Here is a 20,412-nt window from a genome sequence, read left to right on the forward strand (position 1 = left end):
AACTTCAATCCTGAAACAGATTTGTTATTTACTATGGATGTAACCAGCCTTTACACAAATATCACACATCAAGCTGGGCTAGAGGCAATGGAATGGATGTTATTGAAAAGTGGTGAACTCGTGAAGAGTGATCATTTATTTATTCTCAAGTTACTAAGTATAGTATTAGAGAATAATTTCTTCTCTTTTGAAGAGAGATATTTCATTAAAATCTCTGGGACCGCAATGGGTGTAGCGATGTCCCCAAGTTATGCCTATATATACATGGCATATCTGGAGGAAACTAAAGTTATAAACAACCCAAGATGGAAGAACACGCTGAAATGCTTTATGAGGTTCATTGATGACCTATTTGGTATATGGCAAGGGACCGAAGAAGAAATCAGAGAATTTTATGATCACATGAATGAATTAGCACCTAGGATCAAGTTTACACACAAGAGCAGCAAGACAGATATTGACTTCTTAGACGTCAAAATATATTGGAAGGTTAACAAACTGGCTACGACAGTTTACAGGAAGGAAACGGACGGAAACAGTTTACTTCTAGCTACAACCGAAAGAGAAATTGAAAGAAGATGAGATGGTGTATGTCGCCCACTTATTCCCAACAGAGTGGCAAAATCAAAAATATTATCAAGAAAAATTGGGAAGTACTAGCATTGGATTCAACACTAGAGAAATTATTCCCAAATCCTCCACTTTTTGCGTACAGCAAAAGTAGGTCTTTGAAAGATTATTTAATGAAATCCGACTTCACAAGAAAAACACAAGTGAAAAAGATATACAAAGGCACGCTGACATGTAATAACTGTAACTGTTGCAATAACGTATTGAAAGGAGACGATCTGCCATCCATATAATGGTCGAAAAATTCCATTAATGCATATGTCAACTTGTGATACAAAAAATGTGATATACGGCATAAAATGCCCTTGCGGCATGTACTATGTGGGACTTACCAGTAGGAAAGCCAAAGTGAGATGGGGGGAACATAAGTCAAATATAAGGAATCTTTCCATAAAGTCACCTGTTGCCCAACATTTTATTGCAGAAAGACATACTATTGCACAAATGAAATTTGTCATTTTGGAATCTGTGAAACTTCCCAAAAGGGGGGGTAATCTGATAAAACTGTTACAACAAAGAGATCTTTTGGATCGAAAAAATTGGACACCATGTATCCTCGGGGAATGAACATAGATTGGGATTTGAACTGTTACTTGTGAAATCTAATTTTAAAACAATGTGAGAAGTGAAATATTGTTTGTTGCTTATCCAGATTGGAGGGTATGTGATGTATATTTTCAGAGTGATGCGGGCATTACTGGCAAAGTTTAGAAGATTTTGTTTTTGTGTAATTTTTTAATGTGGTTCATACAAACAGGGTGATTTTCTATGTTATGTATTTAAAATGCAGCTATGTGCGGTTTAATTCTTAAAATATGTTACCATGGAACAATGCGCATCATGCGGTGTAATGACTTAGCCTTGAATGAGCAGCAATACAAAACATCAAATCAGATAATACATCTGAGCCCGAGTTACCGGCAATTAGAAAAATAGCAGATTATGTTTTAAATAGCATATATGAGATGCTCAGCTATTATGGTGTAAAACACTTACTTAGTCAATAAAACTTAGTCCGACCTTTCAGGTACGAATGGAACAGCGGGTTGAATATAATATCTATATCCACCTTTGAAGCCATTCCAAAATGGCCCCCAGTGTTGAGCCACCGTTAACATAGTAGAAGGACAGTTTAAATTAGCAGTCTCGTGGGTAAGTAGCTCCTTTAGCCGAATCAGTAGAGAAAGACAGTCGGAGGAAGTACATTGTGAGGGGCGTGATGATTATAGCAAACAACTATGGTAAAATATTACTTTATGGGCCCCACAGTAACGAGGTAATCGATACCAGGAAAGTTCAACACCTGAAACTTTGTTTTACTATTGCCGTTCAGAAACTCAGCCGTACGCACGCTCACCAGCAAAACGACAGGGAAAACAACACACGTGGAGTGCCACCGTTAACTACAGGTAGGCGATTTCACTTTAAACCATGAATTTCTCAGATAGCACATAGCTTGAGTCATCTCCTAATTACACGTTATATATATCTTATAGGATAGCGCCTCCATTACTTCCCCAGAAGACGGGATTCCATTTGTTATTCACTACTGAACCGTACAGTTTCATTGCTGTCACTGGTTTTGGGTAAGCAAGAAGTTGATTTTTCGCAATTTGATACAAGATGGATTTAATTTTGTGTGGCAAGAGGGGGACCCAGCGCTATGACATGGCGCTTACTCCCCCTGGGCCACACCGTGTATTTTTGGCTATCTGACACTGATTCATATATATATATTTTCCGTGATCATCAAATCCATTTGAATATTAACATTCGGACTACACTCCAAGTCCAAAACAAAGGTTAGTGCTAAGCAGTACCTTAATATATTCCTCAGTATTGGAAATTATAGAAATTAATAGAAAAACACTCATCTAGTTTTGTTTATTATTAATTGCAGGTTAAACACAAAGAACAGTTACCCAATATTTAAAACCTGAAGAAGGGCGTTTAACGCCCAAAACGCGTAGTTAAGAAGAGGGCACCACGGTTATACTAATACTGAACTATTTGTGTCAACTCAAATATTGGGACTCATCTATGATTATTATGATAAATGAGTATCTTTATTGAAAATGTTATACACACAATAGTGTATGTTTAACACAACATTTTGTTTGAAACAAATGATTTTTGCTTACAACTGACTGAATTTGTATCAATAATTTAATTTGTGTATGATGTGGAAAAATACACAGATATGATTTATTTAATCAGAAAAACTGAAAGTTTCCATTTTTGGAATTATTGAATGAATGCAAATGTCCTGTACATTGAAATTAGAAATTGCAATATATTTGCCAGTTGCTGTGCCCCAGTTCATTCACAGTGATTGTGCAGTGAATCTCCCCAGGACACATATTTTTCAGTAAAGGTAGCACTTTACTCTCTGGGAGCACCTAAAGTGGTTTACTAGTAACATTACTTATTTTTGAATTGATTCATTACCTAATTCCTAGAACATACGAAAGGTGTGCATCTCCACGTCTCACTTTTTGTTACACTGCAGGACAAAGACCAGGGGAGTTTCGGACTACCTCCCCCACTTCCTGTCCTTTCAGGCACTTGCAGAGCCTTGGCGGGCTTTCCAAGGGAAGCCCGCGAAAGACAAAAGACCCACCAAGACCTCCCCCACATAGGCAGGTAGAAGAAGGCCCAAGTAAGAACAACTCATCATGAAGAGGGCTTAAAAAACTACAGCCACCATTTTAGGCAAATGGTGACCCTTGTGTCCCCTACCGCACTTGCAAAGACAGCCTGCTGTATAAGTCCACAAAAAGCCATGCAAAGAGGTACACAGCCAGTAGTCTGTCAGGTGAACTTATAACCGTAACTAAATGTTACTGGAACAGTGAGAAAGGGGAGACTGTTTCTCCTCAGCACTCCACACATCACAAAATAAAATACAGGAGGGCCAAAATGGTTTTCCCTTGCCCTGGTAACTGTAGTTAACCTAGGTAAAATAGAAAGGAAAGCCCAAGGAGCTCCCAGCAACACTGCACAGAAAGTGCTGTGTACTGCAATAGTAAAAGGTGGATGCAGAAAAGAAGGAGGAAAGCATAACTCCATTAGAAAGTATCAAAAGAGATTTAAAAAAAGGTTCCCAAGTGCAGAGTAAACGAATGAGTGAGTGTGGAAAAAGGTTTCCACTCACTCAGGAGATTTAGATAAAAGCTAAAAGTGCTGGGGGACTCGCAGGTGGATAGACGTTCACTCAATAAGGAAATCTACTCTAACATACATGCTCTGTCACCTGATTCTTTTCTCCTTATAATCCAATGTCATATCAACTGGTTGTTTCTTAGCAAATGTGGTACATGATGATACGAAAGGTTGTTGCGTTGTCTCTCTTTATTAAGACCACCTTCATGTGCAAGTGCTGGTGAGAGGCCATTAGTGCTAAGCTCACTGTTCTTACTTTAAGCACAGTGATATAATGTTGGCAGGCTCTCCATGTTATGTGCATGGGTCTTTCAGATCTTGTAGCTGTGCCCCGATCGTACCATGGATGGATCAAAAGGTATATTGAACCTGTGGAAGCCCTTGCCAAGTTTAGGCTCTGTGGATTCTACCACTGTAAAAAATTTGGAATTTTGCTGAAGGAAATTTAATGAAAACATGTCTGTCTAGCAGGACTATTTACACAGTACTGTGTCTCTTCAACTGGTGGGATCCATCTTTACATTCCCCGATATTGACATTTACATATGAAAGAAGCAGACAGAAATTGCACTTCTGTACTCAAATTCTGTTACCTCGGGGCCCCTTTCTATAGCCGTGCAAATTCTCATCAAATGTCAGGTAAGACTGAAACAGGTTGAAGCTTGTGATCTAGGGGCCAGCCCTCCTTTATCCCTAAGCTCCAATTCCATGTTCAACCCTAGTTGAGAGGTACCAGGAGCTAGGTATTGACTTACCCTCCCTACTGTCCTGCTCTTATCAGATTAGTGACCCCACAAGGTCAGAGATTCCATGTGATGGAAGCTATAGACTCATTAACCCAGAGGACTAGTTCATATAATGTTCTTGGATTCATAAGTTCCAAATGCAACAGAAAAAAACAACTGTGTCCCTTGCCTTGAAGTCATTCATTTGCAGTTCCTCTAGGTAGTGCAACATCTGTTGGGCTTCCTGGTCCCTTTGTTCTTCCTGGAGGATTCTCAGTTCTTCATTTTCTCCCATTTGATTGATGATGTGCATCTTACCTCTAATGGAAAAAAAGCAATAAGGGAGACATAAGGGTTTGTCTATGGCCGCTCAATGGCATTTACTGCAAAGGCAACATATTCAATATCCATCAATCAGGAAGGGCACATATGTAATAGGATTACTGCCCAATTAACAACCCAATACAAATAATTAAAGTATTCTTCCCTGTCGTATGAAAGCAATGAACAGTTATTGCATGAGAACAGAGAGGGTATAGAGTATTTTAGGTGTTTAGAAGCCAATGGTTAAAAGCAGGACAGTGATTGGTTTCTTCCACTCCAGACTATGCTTCATCGTGCCCCCCTCGCTGCTCTCATTTCACTTCCCCTTTCCACAATCACTCCTGGAAATATTCCAAAGCAGGTGAGAGCCAAGATTGGGTTGTATTTTCCTAGAGGCTGATGGATTAAGAATGCAGGACTTTAGACCAACAAGTACATTTTACTTATTCTGCTGGCATATCAGTCTTAGCAGCTAAACATATCTGAAATGCTGATGAATGTATCAACGGGAGAATCCCTCATGCAGAATTGATCACCACTGAAAAGGTAAATGCCCATGTAAACCAGTTTACTGTCACGTGGTCCAATGGGCCAGATTCTCAAAAATGAGCACAAATGAAGAGTGCAAAGAATGCACTTTTTTACCTAGCGCTCATTGCGGAAATACACAGGTCACCTTATTTTCAAGAGGTGACCTGCGAATTTCAGAAGGGGTTGGATGGTAGCACAGTCCAGCCCCATTGCATACATTAATGTCGATAGCACTCTCCCAACACCAATTTCTGACTGGCTTCCAGCAACCATGTGGTTGCTGATTGAAAAAGAAAAGAATGTCCACCCTTGTCTTGTGGATGGAAATGCAAGTGTCACACTGAAAGAAAAAATCAAGACAAGGTCAGAGATTACCCTCATTTCTGAGCATTTAAAAGCACATCTCATTTGGGAATTTGAGATATGCTTTCAAATGGGCAGAAATGCCCCGTGACTGGCACACGTGTGTAAAGGCGCATCTGAAGGAGCACATCTAAGGTGTGCTCTTTCAGAGGCCCTTTGTGCATCAGGCTACTCCTTTTTTGGCGAAAAGGCTAGCGCATCTCATCACTTATGTCCACAAATGTTTGAGAATCTGAATCGGAATGAGTATTTCACAGCACAAAAATAATAGCCCTTTGATTTTAATGCACAGTTTAATGTGTTCAAGGCTATTGACCACCTCACCAAGCCCCCCCTCAGGGTTCGCCCTTCAGTCTGCTTCTCCATGCTGCCGGCACGGTAAGATTTTCCTGCTATTTTTGTCCTTCATTTTTTAATTATGTTTTTTGTATTTTTATTCTTCTCCACTCACACCATGGGTTATCAGGATCTGGTAACCTACGCCTATGCCAGGGGTAAGTAAATTTACATCCTGTGATCACCATATAGTGGTCTTCGACCCTCATGCAGTCTGCTAAGGGTGTCTCAGGCCCGATCATCGGTGGGACACGTGTCTCTACTGTAACCCCCCCCCGCAGCACGGGCTGGTGACCTTCTCCCGGGGGCTGTCAGTACAAACCTGGACACTCGCCGACCCAGCGCTACCAGGAAAAGCCTGACGTTCCTCTTTACAAGGATCACTAGGACACCGGAGGCCAACGCAAGGTTCTCCTTTCAGGAGCTTGTTACACTTTTGGAACTATGGGCTATTCCGAGGAGTTCTCTTTATTGGCTAAATCCAATACCAGCACCATAGATTCCCGCCAAAGGAAAAATCGTGCACCGGCTTTCCAAGGTTGCCCTTCACAGATCTAACCCTAATACACAGGTTATCCCTGGGGTCCCCTCCAAAAAGAGGACTGAAACTGACTACTCGAGTAATGTTTCCTTGACAGGGGCTAACACTCATGTTGGACCCAGAGTTCCTTGATCTGAGGCAAAGGAAGGTAGTACTGCCAAGAATGGAACTACGTTCATGCAATCAGGACCTATGACGCAGCTCACACTGGTTAATCACAAAACGACAGATAAGCGGTGAGTCACAGAGGTGGCCATTTTGGCTTCACCCTCCTCCATGTCTAATTCACTGAGGCATTGCTCCTCCCCGTCGAGAACATTCTTGGGAAGAGATAATTTGCTCTACGAATGGAGTGGTTGGCTTGCTCCAATGATATGATATGATATGATATATGATAACATATGATATGGTATTTATAATGCACCTATACACAAGTGTTTCAAGGCGCGATGAGGCAAGGGAGGGGGAACAGAGGGAAGACAGACAAGGATCTTACTAGGCCAGGAGTCATTCATATCACGCAAGTGGATGGGAAGGGGGAAGGGGGAAAGTGTGTGGGGTAAGGTGGAGGGGAAAGTGCAGTACATGGGATGATAAAATAAATAAGCTGAATAAAAAATACGGCCAGCTGGTGGCAAGTGCTGGTAGGGGGGAACTGTAGGGATACAGAAAAACAGTCCCCAGGTGCGGGGGTTGCCAGAGAGGCAGTGCAGGTGTGCAACTGGCAGGGCCTGGGCCCGAGATCAGAAGAGTGGCCAGGTAACCAGTGCAGTTTCATCCAGGAATTCAGCAGGGGAGAGGGAGAGAGAATGCAGAAGCAAAGGGGAAGGTTTTAACGTGCTTCCGAAACCGGAGATGGTTCTCTTCAAGTTTCCGGGGGGCAGGGAGGCGGTTCCAGAGGGAGGCCCCAGCCGCAGCAAGAGATCTACCACCAACTCGTTGCTTGAAGAAGCGACTGACCCTGAGGGAGTTGGAGGCGGGTGAGCAAAGAGCTCGATAAAGAAGCTATTTAGGAAGAGAGAGTTGAAGGTATTGAGGACCCAGGCCCCAGGAGGCCCTGTGGACAATGCAGATGGTTTTGAACTTAATCCTTGCAGCCACTGAGAGCCAGTGCAGAGATTTCAGTCCTGGAGAGATACGATCCCTGGGCTTCAGGCCAAGGACAAGTCTCGCAGTCCTGTTCTGGATGAGTTGCAGAGGGCGGAGAGTAGAAGAAGGGAGACTTAGAAAGAGGCTGTTGCAATAGTCCAGCCTAGAGAGAACCAGAGCTCTGGAGACAGTGAGCTTCTGGCGGAAGGAGAGGAAAGGAAGAATACCTCTGAGGAGGTGCATCTGGTAGTGTGACTTCTTAGAGACGTCAGAGATGTGAGGAGAAAAGGAGAGCATGGAGTCGAAGGTGACCCCAAGGTTTTTAGCCCTGCAGGTGGGAGCAGGAAGAGGGCCAAGAGAGGCTGGCCAAAGAGTGGCAGGAAAGGAGGGAGCGGGTGTGCCGATGAGGAGAATCTCAGTCTTACTGGCATTAAGGCAGAGATCATTGGCGGCACACCACTCCTGAATGCAGACAGTCAGAGATGAGTGAACGAGAAAAGGCGGCTGAAGGTAGCCTGAAAATAAGCTGAGTGTCATCTGCATAGCACTGGAAGTTGGGGCAAAGAGCAGCAATGCGGTGGGCAAGAAGTGCCAGGTATTGGTTGAAGTGCCAGGGAGAGAAGTAGAGATAGAGATAAAGGAGAGGAAGGACCGAAGTTGGACCTGGGAGGGTCGATCAGAGAGGAAAGAAGCCAGCCACGCCAGGGCCTGACCTGAGACGGTTGAGCAGGATGGCATGGTTGACTGTGTCAAAGGCAGAAGAGAGATCAAGCAAGATAACCACGCAGGGGGTGTTGGAATCAAGGTTGGAGAGCAGGTCTTTATGGATGTTCAGGAGAGCAGTTTACTTGCTTCTGGCAGCTCTGAAGCCCGACTGATGATCATGAAGACAACCAACAGATTCAGTGTGGAGAATGAGTTGGGAGATGGCCAGCTTTTCCAGGAGTTTGCCCAGGCCAGTTTGTCAGAGGAAGTACGAGAAGCACACCATTTCCTCTCAGCCACCCTGCACTTGCGTTTGAGGGAGACGAGGTCGTACCAGGAGTTGCACTTGGCTTTGGACTTCAAGCGGATCCTTATGGCAGGGGCAAGTAAGCTGAGAGTATCAGATATAGCAGAGGGGAGCACGGAAAGGGCTGTGTCAGGGTGTGAGTCAGCCAGAATGTGAATGTCTCTGCATCCCACCCTACCCTTTTCACCTATTCCATTGCAATACAGGACTGGTGGCTGCAGTGTGAATGTGTATTCATTTGTTCTAAATAATAGTTTTGATGGATTGTTGTTAACATCAATTTGATCAAAGAATAGTAACACTTAAAAGATTTTTTTTTAGTTATTTGCCATTTTACCACCATATGGCAGGCATTCAAAAACCATAAGGTTCTAGCCCTTGGCCATTTGTTATATTAATTCACAGTTGCACTACAGCCTGTGGCACCTCCACTAGAAATGCTGCCTTTGCTCTGTCCTCTCCTACTCCGCCTCTTCTACCACAAACTCTGGCACATCCAAATGCTTCTCCCAACTCCCTAAGGGACCCGGATGGTGATCAGACTATCCCATCAGGGAACGATGATGCCCGCCCCCCTCTCAACGAAATGGACCTATTTGAGATTGCTCCATGAGAGGGAGTCATAGGGTCCATGCAATTTCGGACATAACTGCAAGCTGAACCAGTAGTCCTGAAAGGAGCTCTATGGCAGCAGAAACACCGGACATAGCTCTGCAAAAAGAGGTCTTGGCTGAGGCCAAGAAGCTATAGGTCAAGCCCCACACAGTTCAAAATAATAACAAAAATAGATCTGCATTACCACCGACAAGCTACAGGACAGGTGTGTCTAGACTCCTGCCTCAGTCTTATTCAGTGGTGGCCACCCTACACTCCAGGCCCTCTTGATCTTCAGTGTCAGCATCTATCCTTGGTAAAGAGGACAAGGCCCCCAAAGTAATAGGAGAAAAGATAAATGCCTATTCTGGGCTCTCTGGGCTCCACTTACGACAGGCCAATGCAGACACCTTTTTTGGCAGATGTAAATGAGAAAATGTAGTGGAACTTGCTGAGTTTGAGAGGTACTTTCTCATTTTCCCAATGAGAAACAGACAGTTTGCGGCAGGGCTTCTAGATACTAAGATAACCACCCAGGGCATGTGTGAATCTGCAGCACATCATGTTGAAACAGGAGCTAGGGGCAGAGCCCTGGGAGAAGACGTTTTGTAGGAAAACCTGGCTCATGCCTCACAGTTTAGTAGGGGTCTATTAGGTGCTCAACTTTCCATTAACGGGAAGACTTTGTATGCCCTAACTAAGCTTCTGTCAGTCTGTTTGGTGTGCTCCTTACCAACTGCCTCATCACGAGTTTGCCGGTAACCCTTAAATGCAGCGGTAACGCTATTACCGCCGCATTTAAGGGTCTGCCAAATCACGGGTTTTTCAGGATTTACCGCCAGCTCTAAACTAGGGACAAATCTGCCACGATTTTGCTAATTTCTAGCGCTATTACTGCTGCGCTAATACTGCCGGCTGTAGCAGCGCCAAAAATTCCCTATTGGGCACAATGGGGAATGGGGACTTACTGTTCCGCCAAACCAGTGATCCGCCGGGGATATCGCCCAACTAGTTGAACTCCCGATACTTCTCTGGGTTTCACAGTTTCCAGGACTGCAAAGCAAGGCTACAAGACTGGCCACCTAATCAACCAAGAAAAGAACATTCTTTTATTTTCTACTCATCTCTTCTCTAAATCTGGATCCACCACAGCCTCCAAATCAAATGCCTTCTGTGTCAGAGCCCATGCTACCCCAGTGATGGTGGGATCGTCCACTTGACTCATCATATCAGGGCATGGAGGACCAAAACCCCTAAAACCTGTGTCCTCTCAGTTGCAGGGATTATGGATCCCCAGCCCCTTTTCCAATAGTAACTGTTTGTCGCCTGGAGTAGGGACTAGGTTATTACTCTGGTGTGTTTATGGTGCCAACACACAATGAGGCCTGCACACTACTCTCAACCTTTCAGGATCCAATCTGTACCTTCCCAAAGGAAAATTGAAGATGATTTTGCTTGCACAGATCCAGTTTGCAATGCCGCAGGGAGATTGGATTTGTGCAGGGATCTGAAAGATGCATACTGTGTAAAGCCATCCAGTAGGCTGACAAGGCGCCAGGCACTGTGACGAATCAGAGGATGTTGCCCCCTCTCTAGAGGGAGAATACTTCTTGTGTGACCAGAGCATTTCAGCCACAGTCCAGTAGTCTGCATGGGGGTGGTGCACCATGAGAGGATCGCACAGGCAGAGATACCTCCTGTGGGATGAAGGACGACAGCCAAGGAGAAACGCGGTATAACCGTGACAATATCCCAGCTTTATCAACCTCCTACCCCCCTCAGAGATCTGTAATACCTTATCAACCCATGCATCTGTGTAAGGTAGACCTTTTCACCCCTTTAGATAGTACTGGGACGAGGAAGAATAGGGGCTGCACACTTGATTTAAACTCAGACTCCACTGGAACCAAGGAGAGCGTGACTGTGCATATGGAGAACGATATCAATTTAGGACGAGGAAGAGGTGCAGAGTTATGATATGCTATATTTTATTTCTATGGCGCTCGTACACAAGTGTTTCACAGCGCGACAAGGCAAGGGAGGGGAACAGGGAAGAACAAAACAACAATCTTCTAGGCCCAGTGACGTTGAGAACGCGCAGGTACATGGGAGAGTGGGAGGGGAAAAGTTCAAGGAAGGGGGTGAAGTGGAAAGTGCAGATCAAAGGAGAAACAGATAAATAATAATAAATAAATAAATAATAAAGGCAACAAACTGTGGTAGTGCAGCCAGAAAGTGGCAAGTGCTGGGTTTAAGGCAGCAGATAGGGTAGGTCTGATAAGTGCAGGAAGAAAAAGGGGGGGACTGGCTGGGTATTGAATTGATATTTTATTTCTATTGCGCTCGTACACAACTGTTTCAGAGCGCTACAAGGCAAGGGAGGGGAACAGGGGAGAACAAAGTAACGATCGTACTAGTCCCAATGACATTGAGAATGCGCAAGTGTATAGGAGAGGGGGAAGGGAAAAGTGCATGGAAGGGGGAGAAGTGGAAAGTGCGGAGCAAAGGAGAAACATAAATAATAAATAAATAATAAAGGCAACAAACAGTGGTAGTGCAGCCAGCAAGTGGCAAGTGCTGGGTTTAAGGCAGCAGAAAGGGTAGTCTGATAAGTGCAGGAAGAAAAAGGGGGGTGGGGACTGTATGGGTATAGGTACAGACCTCAGTGCAAGGGGTGACCCTGGTGCAGTGCGGGAGGGAAGCAGGGTGAGCAGGTACCTGTGCCCGGAAGACAGAGGGTGGCCAGGTGCACGGCGCCAAGAGAGAACAGATCAGTAGGGAGAGGGGGAGCGAAGGCAGAAGCAAAGAAGAAGGTCTTGAGGTGCTTCCGGAACCAGAGATGATGCTCCTCAGGATTTAGAGTGGCAGGGAGGCTGTTCAGAGGGAGGCCCCAGGCGAAGACAGATCTACCCTCAGCTCGTTTCTTTGAAAAACTACTGACCCTGAGGGAGTTAGAAGTAGAGGAGTGAAGAGCTCGAGAGGGGAGGTATTTGCGGAGGGATGGCTGAAGGTATTTTGGACCAAGGCCCCTGGAAGCCTAGTGGACAATGCAGAGGGTTTGAATTTAATCCTTGCATCCACTGGGAGCCAATGGAGAGATTTCAGAGCTGGAGAGATGCGATCCCAGGGCTTGAGGCCAAGTACAAGTCTCGCAGTTCTGTTTTGGATAAGTTGCAAAGGGCGGAGAGTAGAGTCAGGTAGATTTAGAAAGAGGCTGTTACAATAGTCCAACCTAGAGGGAACCTGAGCTTGGGAGACAGTGAGCTTCTGGGGGAAGGGAAGGAAAGGCAGAGTACCTCTGCGGAGGTGCAGTAGGAAGTTTGACTTTTTAGAGACATCAGAGATGTGGGCGGAGAAGGAAAGTGTGGAGTCAAAGATAACCCAGAGGTTCTTAGGCTCGCAGGGCCGGAGCAAGGGTGTCAACGTGCTCCTTGATGGTTTTAGAGGAACAGGGATGTACCTGTTTTGACGAGGCTTCATAGATCGGACTTGTCTAGCGACCTCATCAGGGGAGAAAAGAGGAAAGGACAAGAAGGAGGGTGGGTTTTTGGCTGAAGGAGGGTCAGCAAGCATAGAAGGAGAGGGGAGAGGAGGGGTAAGAGAGGAGAGGGTGGACAGGATGTCCTGGGTTTTTGAGATAAAGTGAGAGGCATGGCCATTGCAAAGAGCCTGTGAGGCAACAGGGTGTGTAAAGACTGCATCAGGATTGGCCAACTCCTTGCAGATTTTAAAAGAGTTCGGCCGAATTGTTAGATGCCGCAGAGACACAGGCTTGAATGTGGACTCTCTTCTTGCTGAGAACAGAGAGTCGGTATTGCCTTTGGCACAGGCGACAGGCCAGTTTGTCACAGGATGAACAAGAAGCCCCCCCATTTCCTCTCAGCAGCCCTACACTTACGTTTAAGTGTAGCTAGGTCGGAGTCATACCAGGAATTGTACTTGGCTTTGGACTCTAAACGGATCCTCATAACAGGGGTAAGAGCATCAAGAGTATCAGAAATTGCAGAGCAGAGACAGGGCTGTGTCAGGATGTGAGACAGCCATAGGTGGAGAGGGGGGAGAGAAGGTGTCAGCGAAAGCCTCAACTGACATACGCTTCATGGGACGGATGTTCGAGAAGGTAGGTGGCAATGTTGGGGTAGGCTTGGGGGGAAGAGAGGGAGAGATGAGAGGAGAGGAGGGAATGATCGCTCCAGGAGAGAGGAGTGGTCAGAGGGATGGAGAGGGGGAGGTCTGAGGAGATAAAGACATTGAGTGTGTGCCCTGCAGAGTGAGTCGGGCCAGAGGGGAGGATGGACAGTGAGAGGGAGTTGCAGAGGTCACACAAGAGTTCAGAGGAGGAACAAGGAGAGTCTAAATGGATATTGAGGTCACCGAGGAGGAGGAGTTGAGTGGTAGCGGCCAGGAGGGAGGAGGAGAGGTTCGCCCATTCAGAGAGAAATAAGGTGATTTTACCAGGAGACCGGTAGATGGTAGCCACAGTAAGAGAATGGGTAGGAGAGACAGAGCCTACAAACAAGGCATTCAAAAGAGAAGTAGGTCTGAGTGGGAATGATAGAGGCAGGAATCCACTCAGGAAAGATCAGGGCTACCACCGCACCGGACCTGGAGGATCTGGGTGCGGAGAGGATCCTGTAGCCATCATTAAGGAGGGTGTCAAAGCTCGTGACAGAGCTGATCGTGATCCATGTCTCAGTAAGACCAAGGACATCAAGATCTAGTTCTTCAAGGTGGTGGCAGATGTCAGAGGAGTGTTTGACAGCAGAGCGAGAGTTGAGAGTGGCAATAGGAAGAAGGTTGCCAGCCTTAAAGACCTTCCGGGGAGGGGTACAGATCAGAGGTACGCCCTGCGGAGGAGAAAGAGCCCTAGGAGGGGCAGAGGAGGAGGAGAGAGAGAGGGCAAGGTGGTCAAGGGGGGAGAGGAGGGGACAGCAGGAGATGAGAGGAAAATGATGAGGCGAGGGAAGTGCCTATCAAAGAGGAGGGGATTGGCCTAAGGGCTTTGGACCATGACAGTGCCATTAAGGTAGATATTAATGATGACTTTAGAGGAGTTGAAGGAAGCCATGTGAACTTCTCAGCGAGTGCCACCATTAATGGGAGAGGAGGAGATAGGACAGAGCACAGCGATCATATGAAGAGTCCATAGATCTGGCGAAGGAATGATGAAGATCGACCCGCGGGACCAGGGTGAACTGTCCAGACTATCACAGATGGTCAATTTCAATAGGACAATAAAAAGGAAAGAAGGTCTACATATGGAAGTCAGTCCTCCCCGGAGCAACTGCAAGAGCCGGCATAGTGGAGCTGGCAGATGGCTAGAGCTCCAGGACGTGAGACAGAACTCTGAATCCGATCCCGAGAAGGAGAATGAAACGGCAAGCAGGTGAACAAAGGCGGAAAGCGGTCCTGAGACCAGGGGAGCGAGGATGCTTCCCCAAAGCAGACTGGCCTTGTGGATCCCACGTAGACCTCCTTAAGAGCAGTAGAACACCACGCGTCCCGAGATTGCAACAGATGGAGCAGAAGCCCTTGTGAAGCAGAAACAAAGTACACGAGTGGGCAGAAAGGCTCCTGGGACCTGAAGAGGTGGTGGCAGAGGAAGAGGGGCAACAAATACTCCGAGAACTGGAGCTGGGACGCTGTTAGGTAAGATTTTAACTTTAGAGCTAAACTAAATTTACCTTACTTGTGAGAACCCCAGAACATTTTGGTAGACTGGTAGATTATTTTTCCCTATACCCCAGTGAGTGGGAACCTTTTTCCACACTCACAGATCCTTTTTATGAGTGTAACTTTTAAGACTCTTCATAGTGTCCTTTTAATTTTATCCTCTCACAACTTTTGCTATATACATTTTTATTGTTACAGGGTTGCCCTGTGTGCTCCCCTTTTACTTTGGGCATCATCACAAGTCTGGCGGTAACCATTAAAAGTGGTGGTAAAGGTAATAGCACCGGATCAACAGCTGGCGCAAATACCACTGACTGTAAAAGCAGGCAGCGCTATTACAGCCGGCGCTATTACACCCAGCGACACAAGACACAAACACAGCTGTATCACAAGTCCATGGCCGGTACTAATAGCGCCAAAGACACATTGCAGTTACCTCCAGCTTGTAGCTGGAGGTAAATGGACACAGGAGGCAGAAATCAAGGCACAGGTACAACCAATGCACTCCAAATGGCTACATAAGGCACATCCCTACCCCAAACACTGTTTTACACACCATGCTGCCTTTAGCCACTGTGGACTGGGACAGGCAGTTGCTCATGCTGTTTCTGGAAGCAGAGAGGCAGGATGAGCAGGCCAGGGTACAGGGAGCACATGGGGGGGTTTGCGGGGGCGTTGAGAGGATAATGAGGTGGAGGAGGAGGAGGAGGAGGAGGAGAAGAGCCTCACCCTGGACCCTCACTGACACCCAATCGGTGACCCTGTACCGCCTCAACAGGGAGACCATTACTGAGCTTCTCAGTACAATACATGAGGACATAGGAAGCAGGATAAACATCCACACAGCTGTGCCCCACTGCTCAAGCTAGTGTCAGTACAATTCCTAGGTAATGCCACCTTCCAGCACTCTGTGGGTATGATGCATGGTACGTACAGCCCACTTTCTGTGAAGATATTGCCCAGTTGCTGGATGCCCTCATACGACATGTGCAACAACACATCGCACTGCCCAGTGCCCCAGCCCAGGTCAATGCCATGAAGGCAAAGTTCTATTCAGTAGCCCAATTGCCTAATGTGATTGCAGCCCTGGACTGCACACATGTTGCATTGGTGCCCCCCCAAAGCCCCGGCCTCCCCCAGGCCCATGAAGCAGTGTACTATAATCACAAACACTACCACCCCTTCAATGTGCAGGTTACCTGTGACCTCAACCTCATCATCACCCACTGCTTTGCCTGATACCTAGGTTCTACCCACAACTCCATGGTCGTCTTGCTTCCAAGACGAGCAGGTTGCAGCTGAGCTATCCTCCCGAGACATGGTGGGATTGGGTGGGAGGTGGCTTGTTCCATGGCACCGTCATGGTTCTACGGGGCACTGATGCGCAGCCAACAGGGCTGTTCTGAGGTGCACAGTGTGTCAAACTGGATATTAAATTATACCTCCTATTGTAACGATTGTATGTATATTGGCCTATGCCAAGTTGCTTAAAAATTGTACGCGAATAACTCTCTACGGCAAGGTCTTGACCTTAGAAATTGATGTAAGCCGCCATCTTGAATCAAACCGCCATTTTAGGTTCTCTTGCTGTGTAAAAGTCACCCTGTAGTCTAAAATGGCCATCTCGTGTGCTCTTGTTCTTGCCTTAACCTCTTCAACCTCTGTAGGAGGGTTAATGTCCAACCTGCCTTGAGGCTACATGTTCGGGTCATGTAGACCTTGTCGTTTGTTGACCTTGGGATCAGGGGATTACTTGAATTAGCAAATGTTAGACTACAAGAACAGTAATGCTATCCAAAATACGATATGCGAAACATTTGTTTAATCTGGATTAAAACGATACGTAAAGAGTGTAACGTTAAATTAAAGAATAATAGAGTGTGTTAGTAAATGTATTCAAAAGTAAACCACATGCACGAGATATGTAAATTAGGAAAGTGAACCTGGCGCGACCCTAGCCCAATGTATTATTAACTTGTAAGAGGCTGGACATCATTATAACAAATTGTATAAATACTCTGATGTCCAGCTAGGAAATTCTGCTCACTGCTCACATTGAACCCTGCTGGTCGTCTCTGTGATGTATTGACAGCCAAATAGATATTTGTGTGCTTTGTGCAATACTGTTCAGTTTTGTAATAAAGATTCTGGTAATCTTTACAAGCCTGTGTCGGTGTATTTTCCTTTGCTTGGTGTAACAGCCGTAATATTGTATTCTTTCTGATTCCACAAGTGATTGGCAGGCTGGGAACATCTCTGTGTGTGGGACGGGTACTTCTCTGTGGCTTGTCTGCCATGCCCTCCTGGGGTTGGCCTACTGGGGTGACTGCTGCACGGTGAGACATTTTGGATGGTTTTCAGTGCTGGATGACTGAAGCAAGTGGAGATATTTTTTAATGGATTGTGTTTTTCAAAATGCCCGCCGCAATGCTTCCCATTCCAGCGGTGTTGCAATTTCCACTGGCGCTAATAGCGCTCAGTTTGCCGGCAGTAGCGATATTAGCACCACTTATTTTGGAGTAGCTGTTAGCGTTACCGCCAGAGTCAGCGGCGTGTTCACGCCAGGTTGTGATGCAGCGCCAATTGTCCCACACAACCCAGTGGTAACGCTATTACCGCCCAGTGGTAATTGCGCTGCATTACCGCCAGACTTGTGATGAGGCCCTTTCTGTGGCTAACCTTATGAGAACTAGAGGCCCCTAGGGTAGAAAGGATTTGTCTATCCCTTCTACATTTTGTTAGGTGAACCCAGCACACCCCTCCTTATGTGGAGTAGTGGGGGGGATACAATGTATTCCCTTTCTCACTAGCACTGTAACAATTTTGTTACAGGAACAAGCTTACCTTAAATGGATGGTGGCAGTGAACCTTTTTACAAATTTGGTGCACCGCTACCGCAGGTTGTTTTCACAGCTTGGGTAAAGGCATCCATGGGTCCGCATTTTACCAAAATGGCCTGTCTTCTTTTTTTGCCATTTTAGTGTTCCTTGTGCTTTCTTGGATCTTCCCCTGCCCTTCAGGGCAGAAAAGTCCTTTGTGTGATTCATATCTTTGGCGGGAAACCTCGGTCAAGCCCGCCCAGGCTCCAAAACTCCAAAACTCAGCAGCCCTTTGTCTTCCATCCTGCTTGCCATAATCCAGTTCAAACTGGAAGGCTGGCTGTCCTGAAAGGACTGCCAACCCACCAGGTTTGAATGTTGATGTGTGTTTGATTGGCTGGGTTCCTGCATAAAAGTCAGATCCTGGAACCTGAGGAGGTAGTTGACCACTGGAACCAAATCCAAAGAGGAAGATGAAGAAAATGTGGCTGAGATTATTTCCAATGACCGGAGAGCCCGCTGTGTAATCAGAGCCTTCCAGAGGTTTCCACGCAACCTGGGGATTCCGGAAATCACAACCCGACCCAGAGCCTAGTGTGATCCACTAGCCTCAAGAAGGCCTGCATTTTGAGTCATCCAACGTCATGCTGCGACCTTGCAGGGCTGAAACACCCCAATACCCTGCGCCCTTGTGCAATTGTGCGGTGCATGGTCTTCCAAATTCTGACTCGAGCACAAACTTTGGTGGCCTCCTCCTGGCTCTCAAGAGCCACGATTACAGTCCCCTCACAAGAGTGCTGGACCAGATTGGTGACGCAAATCCAATCAGTGTTAGTTGGTCTTCTTCTGGCTCCAGAAAAGGGCGCCAAAACCACAAATCCACATCGAGCTGCAAAGAAACTCTTGCCTGGAGCCTCCTCCGTCGATCTCTGCTGCAAAATCCCTTCCAACGTCCTGTCTTCCGTCTTCATGAGCAAAAAATTAATTTACCTGTTTGTTTTGGCTGTAGATCCTGAAGTCTTCTTGCTGCAACTCTTCTTCGATGCTAAGGTACTGTGTTGGCTGGGGTACTGGGGTATTTACCTACCTTACGCCTTTGTCATTTCTGTTAAGATTTGGGTTGTTTTCTGTGATTGGGCGTACTCTCATCCAGTTCAACCAGGCCCACTGCTGGAATCCTCTTAGGGTGTCTTCTCAGAAGTCCTTGGACCCTATCAAACTCTCAAGTGAACTACTCACTTGTTTGAACAGTCTTCCACAGGAACTCCGACTTTTGATGCAACAGAACAGTAGCTCACGCTGCCTACAGCTGGACCTAGATCACTAGGGTCCCTCTTCTGCCTCTAAGAGAACTCATGCATTAGACTAGGGAAGGACTGGATAAGAAAAGGATTCTGCCTTGAAAAGTATAACAAGGGTTTAAAGGTTATTTACTTGTGAGCAAATTGGTTGGTAACTGTAACTCAGAGTGAGCAGTTACACACGTTCTTACTTTGAATTTGTGTTGTGCCATTCTGAAAAGTATATGTAAGGTTGTTTTATTCACCTCCGAATTGGTCGTGCCACTTCCCAAAAGTAATGCGGTTGGCCTCACTACTATTCCTGTTAGGATATAAATGTATGAGTGCCCCGATTGGTTCTTGCTTCCGCTGACTTGCCGTTAGCCTGTCCAGAATAAGTCTGCCTTGGGTTAGACTTACTTTTAAGTTATTAGTAGCTCCTTTAAAAAGTATATGGGTTTTACTTACCTTGCTCTCTGCCATCCTAAAATAACCCATATACGTTTTAAAGGAGCTACTAGCAACTTAAAAGTAAGTCTAACCTTGGTCTGCCTGGTGCATCCTAAATTAGTGTAGAGGGTTCTTGCTGATTTTAGGCTGTGTTCCACTGATCTGAAAAGCAACTGTATTTGAGTATTACACCAAAAAGTCTTACTCACCTGGTATAACTGTTATCCAAAATGTAGTTAAAGGTATATACTGTTCCTTGAATCGGTGTTCCACTATTCAGAAAGGTATCCCGATAACAGGGTTGGTTGATTATGCGATTCCTGAGCTGAGTGTCACTGCATAACTGACAGGGTCTACTACCCTTGACTTACTGTAAAGTCATCTAAAAGTAACTTGTGGTTTTACTCCCCATGAAAAGGTGTGTCCTATACTAAATGTGTTTGATAAGGTCGGACTGCCCTTATACTGTTAGGTATTCAGAAGAAGGTTTATGCTTTGGTCTGCGCATCTTCAAGCATAGTGATGTGTTTTTATAAATGTGTTTATGACTCTATGACAAGTACTTACCCTAAGACTTAACTTGGCTCACATGTATTTATAATAAACCTTTATTTTGTGTAATACTTTTGGCTGTGTTTCTACTGAACCCCTGGTATACTACAGGTTCTATGTACTTTCCCACAGCCCCCTCTTTCTCTTGAGATAAGCCTAGCTGCTCTGTCTACGCTACCATATTCACGGGTGGTGCAGCCTTATACTAAGAGTGGAATCTTGTACTGTCTCAGTTGAATGGTTTTACAAAGCCCTTAGTTTGACTTCAGAAAAACTGACTTAACAGACCCACATACAGAGACTTTATAAAATACAGTAACATATGTTAATA

At 45.8% G+C, this 20,412-nt stretch overlaps 1 protein-coding gene across 1 annotated transcript in view; it reads right to left on the bottom strand.

The window, feature by feature from the left end:
• CFAP45 (cilia and flagella associated protein 45) overlaps nucleotides 1-20,412 on the bottom strand; it is a 368,333-nt gene that overhangs the window by 195,374 nt on the left and 152,547 nt on the right. Inside the window, exon 7 of the mRNA XM_069604692.1 lies at nucleotides 4,708-4,837. Within this exon, the coding sequence (XP_069460793.1) occupies nucleotides 4,708-4,837 (130 nt within the window). The remainder of the gene's footprint in view (nucleotides 1-4,707; nucleotides 4,838-20,412) is intronic.

The sequence above is a fragment of the Ambystoma mexicanum genome, chromosome 1p (assembly GCF_040938575.1).
Source record: "Ambystoma mexicanum isolate Mex_15411 chromosome 1p, UKY_AmexF1_1, whole genome shotgun sequence".
NCBI lineage: Eukaryota > Metazoa > Chordata > Amphibia > Caudata > Ambystomatidae > Ambystoma > Ambystoma mexicanum.